Source organism: Phocoena sinus, chromosome 15 (assembly GCF_008692025.1).
Source record: "Phocoena sinus isolate mPhoSin1 chromosome 15, mPhoSin1.pri, whole genome shotgun sequence".
Lineage (NCBI taxonomy): Eukaryota > Metazoa > Chordata > Mammalia > Artiodactyla > Phocoenidae > Phocoena > Phocoena sinus.
In genome coordinates, this window is record NC_045777.1 from 15,520,655 (window position 1) to 15,527,747 (window position 7,093).

The window sequence follows — 7,093 nt, forward strand, 5'->3', positions numbered from 1 at the left end:
CAATTTTTTTTGAAATACTGACCAGCAAGAGTTTACTAATACTCCACTTATTTAATCTCAGTGATCTTGAAGATGGCTGAGAATCACACTGTAAGGTTAGAAAAGCTTGGAGCAACCTTATAGGTGTTACAGAGTACTTGCCCTCTTCATGAGAGGAGTTGTACTCCTGTATGTTGATTAAAAATTATACATAATTTGAAAAAGAAAAAAAAAGAATTCAGCCCTGCAATGCTTTTCTCTTGCACATTCAATAAAAATTTTAAAATCCAAAAGGCCCAGGAAATGAGTGTGTCAAAACCAAAAAGGTTTACTCTTTTGCCCAAGATTATACAGCACAAGGCAAAAGCAGAAACAAAACGCAGATTCCTAATTCTCTTTTCAATTAAACCAGGGCCTCAGGGAGAGAACAAACATGTTTCAGAAGGATTTATAACCAGTGTCCATTTATAATTGGATCTATGGTGCTACAGCATATATCTGCTAACATACACAAGGCCCTGTGAAACAGGGATACTTCCAGAAAGGCATCAGACTGAGGCAGCCAAGAGCATGGACTCTGGACCAGACTGCTTGGATTAAAATCCCAGCTCTGGGGCTTCCCTGGTGGCGCAGCGGTTAAGAATCAACCTGCCAATGCAGGGGACACAGGTTCGAGCCCTGGTCCAGGAAGATCCCACATGCCGCGGAGCAACTAAGCCTGTGCGCCACAACTACTGAGCCTGCGCTCTAGAGCCTGCGTGCCACAACTACTGAAGCCCGCGTGCCACAACTACTGAAGCCCGGGCGCCTAGAGCCCATGCTCCACAACAAGAGAAGCTACTGCAACGAGAAGCCCACGCACCGCAACAAAGAGTAGCCCCCGCTCGCCGCAACTAGAGAAAGCCAGTGTGCAGCAACAAAGACCCAACTCAGCCAAAAATTAATTAATTTAAAAAGAAATCTCAGCTCTGTCACTTAGTAACTGTGGGACTTTTGGCTGATCACTAACCTCTCTGGGCCTCAGTTTCCTCACCTGTAAAACAGAGATACAGGTGATGGGATTGATGTGAGGGTCAAATGAGTCAACGATAAGTTGAACCATATGAAACTTCTATTTTTATAGATCAAAAATGGTCAAATATCAGCAAATTCATATGGTTCAACAAGAGACATGGAAAGCACTGAGAATAGTGTCTGGCGCCCAGTAAGTGCTAGATGAGTGCAATAATGATTTTATTTCAGACTCAGCACACTACAGTAGGGTGAGCTGAGTCCATCCCAACCAGCTCTTTGCCTTCTGCAGTGTTTGTGCCCTTCAAACAAAGCCAAGGGCGCAGCCCAGGCTGTCGATCCCTTCCCTTCACCTCTCCACTGCCCCGAATTCCCACACACTGAACACTTCCTACTTCAGAGTTCATTCTGCTGCAGGAAGTCAGAGGTCTCTGTGAAACTGAAGCAAACTGCACTGGCACCTCAGTCTCTACTCTCGATTTTTCTCCAGATGTGGCAGAGTGAGAGAAGACCCTGGTGTCCACAGAGCAAATCACTGATACAACTGCAACCAACTCAGGGGATTAGACTTTTCAGGATCAGCCACCCCCCAGATCTTGACTTAAAACAATTTCCAGGGAGCAAGAGGATTTGGAGCTGATATAAAACAATACAGACCTGAAAAGGGCAGTCTGGCCACGTCCAGTGACCCAGACCTAGAGCAAAGAAGTCAACATACAGGACTGTGTCTCAACTCTTCTGGGCCTCAATTTGCCCGTCCTGAAAATGGTCTCTTATTTCCCTCTCTACCTCCCAGTGCTGGATATGAGGAAAATTTGGAGGACCCTGGATATCAGGGATGAAAGGTGCCATCATCTAGAGTGGGGACACTATCAAAATCATCTTCTTACATGCTCTCCTCCACAAAGCCTCCCTTGCCAGACCGTCCACCTGCCTTGGCACATCTTCAACCTCAGGCGCAAAGCGTTTCCCCTCAGCAGATCCTCTCCACTGCACCCCTCGGGTGGGACTCCCTCTCTTAGAAAGTCTGCCCAGCTCTCCTCTCTGCTAGTTCCCGACCCATCCCTTAGCCAGACCCCTCGTAGGTTCTCAACTGGCTTCAGCATGCTCCCTACCTCAGTGAGTCCCTTCTAGGACAGTCCTCACCCAGTGGCCCCCGCCCTCAGCAGGTGCTCTCCCTAACTTGTCCCGACGTTCCTCAGCAGCTGCTCCCCCCACCTGTCCCCCACTTCCGCCAATATGTCCCCCCCCCAGCAAGCGATCTCTCTAACCAGCCCCACGTTTATCCCCCTCGGCCGGACCCCCACCAGCCAGAGGTCCCTGATTCAGCAGGTGCCCCATAAGCCGGATCACCCCGCAGGTCCGTCCCCTCCGGGGTCTCGCACGCCAGTGTCTCCCCTCCGCCAGTTCCCGCCTTTGCCTCTCCCTCCACCCCCTTCCTCTTGGCCAGCAGCCCCTCACCGGCGCGGCGGGTTCCTGAGCTGCACCGTCTCCATGGCGCTGCCGGCAGCCGCCCAGACCCGCTCACTGATCCATCCTCCCCCGGGACCTCCTGGATCCCGCCCCGCAGACCCTCCCACACTTCCGCTTTCCGCCCCTACCGGAAGCGGCGCGCGGGGCGGGAGCGGGGCGGGAGCGGGGCGGGAGCGGGGCGGGAGCGGGGCGGGAGCGGGGCGGGGCCGCGAGGTCCGGGCCTGGACCACGTGGTGTGGACCCGAGTCACGTGGAGCGCCGAGGCGCGGACCCGGAACTGCGGAGCACTGGAGCCTCCTCCCGGGGGAGGCCTCCTCAATCAAGCTCGGGACGGCGTCCTTGTCTCTTGCGACATTGTTCGCCCAAGACACTCGGTCTCGAAACCAAGAACCCATCTGTGCCTCGGGCCCGGCCCCTCATTTCTCAGACGGAGATACTGAGGCTTCTTGCGAAGCACCGGCTTGATAAGAACTGTGGATTCTTAACAAGCCAAATTCTACGCGGGAGGTATTTGTGGTTTCCTACCGTTCCTTTCTGGTTGAATTCTTGTTCCAGGTGGAGGCTGGAACGTGCATGACCTCTCATTGGATGTCACATAGCATCAGCCTGCAAATTGCCGCATCCTTTTAAGAGCCTTACCTTTCAGTCAGTTTGAGGACATAAAAATAGCTAATGTTTATTAAGCTCTTACCATGTACTTGCTTTCATATATTATCTCATTTAATCCTTATATCAAGCGTGTAACGTTATCTCCAATCTTAACTATTATTTGACACTGCTTATCACGTTTGCGGTACTCTACTACTATTAACTCATTTAATATTCTCAAACACTGTAAGTTAGGTAATATTATTCTCGTAAGGCCAGAGAGGTGAAGCTCCCATAGCTAAAAGTATAGGTTTGGGGATTTAAATCCAGATGGATCTGATTCCAGAGCCTGCACCACCAAACTGGACAACCACTTGGACCCTCTGGTTGGGCATGAGAGACAGAGCTTCCTCTCCACTAAGAGATCCAGTTACAGCTGTGGAAATTCATAAATCCTCAGTTGCCACCACCATCAGCAAGTGTTTAAGAAAGTGGAAGATTCCACCTAATTTACTCACAGAGAAAGTTACCCAGAGCAGCCTCTCACTGGTTTTAATTGTCCTGCTTTTCTCAAAGATATGCCATCTACAAAACCTAACACCTGATCAACGACCTTTCAGGGTCAACCAGGTATGGGACCCCATATGTTAAAAGCAGAGTAATGGAGCCATTCTCCTGACAGGAGGAAAACATTTACTGAGAATCTACTATGTGCCAGGCACAATTCTAAGCTACCACTTAAGCCTCAAAAAACCCTATGAAGTAAGAATTATACCCATAATTCCTCTGCTCCATTGTGTCAGTCAGCGGCAGTCAGAATTTGGATGAATCCCTGTCCAAAATGGCTCACTCACATGGCTGACAAATTGGTGTTAGTGTTGGCTGGGCCCACTTGGTGATCAGGGATGGGGGGTCCAACTCCATTTTTCTTGAGCCTCCTCACAGAATAAAGGCTGGCTTCTAAATTATATTTCTGGAAAGAGCCAGGAGGAAGCTGTAATGCCTTTCAATGGCATAGCTTTGGAAAGTACATAATGTCATTTCCCCTGTTGAAGGGGCCCCCAAAGACCCACCCAGTTTCAAGGAGAGTGGACATATGATTCCATCTCTTGATAGGGGAGTGGCAAGGTTTTGGAGGAGCATGGAGAACTGGAAATACTGTTTCAGCCATTTGGGGAAAATACAACTTGCCTCAGGTGTACTTGTCTGGTATACCACTTAGAATATATTCAGCCTCAAGCAACTGAAAAAGAAAGAACAATCTAAATGGTGGTTTAAGGCACAGTGCCATTTGTTGGGCTGCACCCCACAGGCCTACAAGGCCTGTGCTTGCCCAGCTTCAAGACCGAAGAAAGAACCTGGGATCAGCAACAGAGACATCAATGGTTTGATGGATGGGGGAGCTTACATGCCTGAAGCAAGGTCCTGGAGTGACACCCCACCCGTGTGCAGTTCACGGCAGGCAGAACATAGTGGCAGTCTTTGCTGGGGGGTGGGGGGGGAATTACCAGTTATAGGGGAATTGATGTCAGGTGGGCTCATTAGTTACTGGGGAAACCAGCAGAGGGGCATGCCCCTCACCACCCCTTTGATAAGCCATGATTAGCTGGGGCCTAGGACAAGTACGGAGGAAGGTCAGTCATGTGAGTAGGGTATAGGTGCAGCAGGCCCTGGTCCACCAGGGGATGTACAGAAAGCAAGAGAACAGCCATCTTGTGGCCTGACCTTACAGCATATCTTGTTTATAACTAAGAAGTCCAGAAGTCAGCAGTTCTAGGGCTGATTCGGGGGCACAAGCACATCGATTTCATCTTTCCTCTCTGGCCTGATTCAGCATGTTGGCTTTTCATACTTGGGCTTATTGACTCACAATTGCAAAATGGCTGCCACACCTCCAGGTACCATGTCCTTAACCCAACAGAAAAAGAGCAAAAAAGGCTGTTTTGACATCCTGTGTCTCTATCTTATCAGGGAAGGAAAAATTTCCCATAAGCACCCAGCACACATCCTCCTATCTCCTCGGCTAGATCAGGGTCACATGCTCACCCCTTGCCCAATCACTGGCAAAAGAATGAGATTATTGTGATTGGTTTACAGAAATCTTGATCCATTTTCTGGGCCAGGAGAATCTCAGGCAAAATTCAGACTGGAAGGGGATTCGGATGGAACATCCACCCTACCCTCAGAATGTTTAAGGTCTGGTTGGGTTATGAGTTTACACAAATAATTACAGTTGACCCTGAATAACATAGGTTTGAGCTGCATGGGTCCATGTGGATTTTTTAAAATATATATGTACCACAGGGCTTCCTTGGTGGCACAGTGGTTAAGAATCCACCTCCCAACGCAGGGGACATGGGTTCGAGCCCTGGTCTGGGAAGATCCTACATGCCACAGAGCAACTAAGCCCGTGCACCACAACTACTGAGCCTGTGCTCTAGAGCCCGCGAGCCACAACTACTGAAGCCTGTGAGCCACAGCTACTGAAGCCCACGCGCCTAGAGCCCATGCTCCACAACAAGAGAAGCCACCACAATGAGAAGCCCGCGCACCACAACGAAGAGCAGCCTCCACTCGCCACAACTAGAGAAAGCCTGCGTGCAGCAATGGAGACCCAATGCAGCCAAATATATATATATATATACATACTCCAGTATTACACAACACAAGGTTGGTTGAATCCAAGGCTGCAGAACCTTGGACAAGGAGGGCCAAGTGAAGTTACACACGGATTTTCAATTGTGCAGGAGTTGGTTGTCCCTAACTCCTTCCTTGTTCAGGGGTCAACTGTATAAGTAAATACCTGATGGCAGAAACCAGGTTTTTGTCAACAAACCTTTATAAGTGCGTGTTGGGTGCCAGATCCTATTAGGTCTGGGGAGAGAAAAATAAAGAAGACCTACTTCCTGCCTTTAAAGACCTCACAGTCTGAGAAAAACTGTAAACTGATGTGAAATAAAATTCATATTTTATGGCAAGACAAAAATTTGAACATAAAAATTTTTCTCTGCCCTTTGGCCTCCTCTCTCCCCCCTACTGAGCATTGTGTATCTGCATTATGCATCAACCAAACCTCCCCATCAGCAGAAATACCTGCTCAACCATAAACAGCAACATTCTCCTAGCATAAAGACAACTTCTTAAAAGATAACATTCCTTCTTGATCTTGTAGGGGGTCACAATGACACTTGCCCTCTGTCTCAAAAAACTTATATAACTGTGCCTTGACTTCTAATGGGGGGACAGTTCTCAGAGGTGAGGTGCTGTTCCCAGGTTACAATCCTCAAACTTGGCTCAAATAAAATTTTCCACTTCTTTCACAGATTGACTATTGATTAATTTTCATCGACACTGACAATCACAGAATCAGAGCTAAATTAGGAATAAAATCCGGGAGCAATACGAGCAGAGGAGGGAGATTATGGAGGAGATGATGTCGGAGTTGATTAGTGGTTGAGTCAGGATTATAGAAGAGAAAAAAGTGTTTGGAAAAGAATTCCAGGAAGAGGAGAGCATAAGCAAAGGTTAAGAAGCAAAAGAAACAGCTTAATATGCACAGGTAGCAACAAGCAGCTTAAAAAAAATTGGAGCTGTAAGTGGGGCATAGAGTGAAGTCAAATGAGTCTGAAGATAAGCTAGTTTCCCTCAGCGAAAGATCTACATCAATCTATCATTGCATTCATTTATAAAATCAGTATCTATAGATAACTAGGTGCCAGTTTCCAGCCCAAGTGCCTTTGCACTTGCTAACCCTTTGTCTGAAACAGCATTTCCTAAATAGTCTCAGGTCTCGGCTCAATTATTAGTCTCTCGGAGACGCCTTCCCCGCCCCCCTTACTTAAAAAGTCTCCACGTGGTCACCTTCTATGGTATTACTGTTTTGCTTTCCTTATAGCACTAAACACATTATGAGATTATCGCCTTCATTTGCTTGTGAGGTAACTACAAGTCAGGCCCCCCTAGAATGTAAACACCAGGCAAGTAGGGACCTGTTCACGGTTTCATCCTTAGGGTTCTAGCAAGCCAAAACGTCCAGCGCATC

General features: G+C 48.1%; 1 protein-coding gene across 4 annotated transcripts in view; it reads right to left on the reverse strand.

Annotated features, from left to right (window-relative positions):
• The window catches only part of STK4 (serine/threonine kinase 4), an 89,661-nt gene extending 87,092 nt beyond the window's left edge, over positions 1 to 2,569 (reverse strand). For 3 of the 4 annotated variants that reach the window (XR_004345923.1, XR_004345922.1, XM_032606475.1), the window contains exon 1: positions 2,452 to 2,558. Coding sequence is in view for 2 of the 4 variants with exons in the window: in XM_032606475.1 (XP_032462366.1) it covers positions 2,452 to 2,486 (35 nt within the window). In the remaining 2 variants the exon portion in view is untranslated. Of the gene's footprint in view, positions 1 to 2,451 lie in introns of all 4 variants that reach the window. The other variant, XM_032606474.1, reaches the window with a different exon arrangement.
• Between the last annotated feature and the right edge of the window lie 4,524 nt (positions 2,570 to 7,093).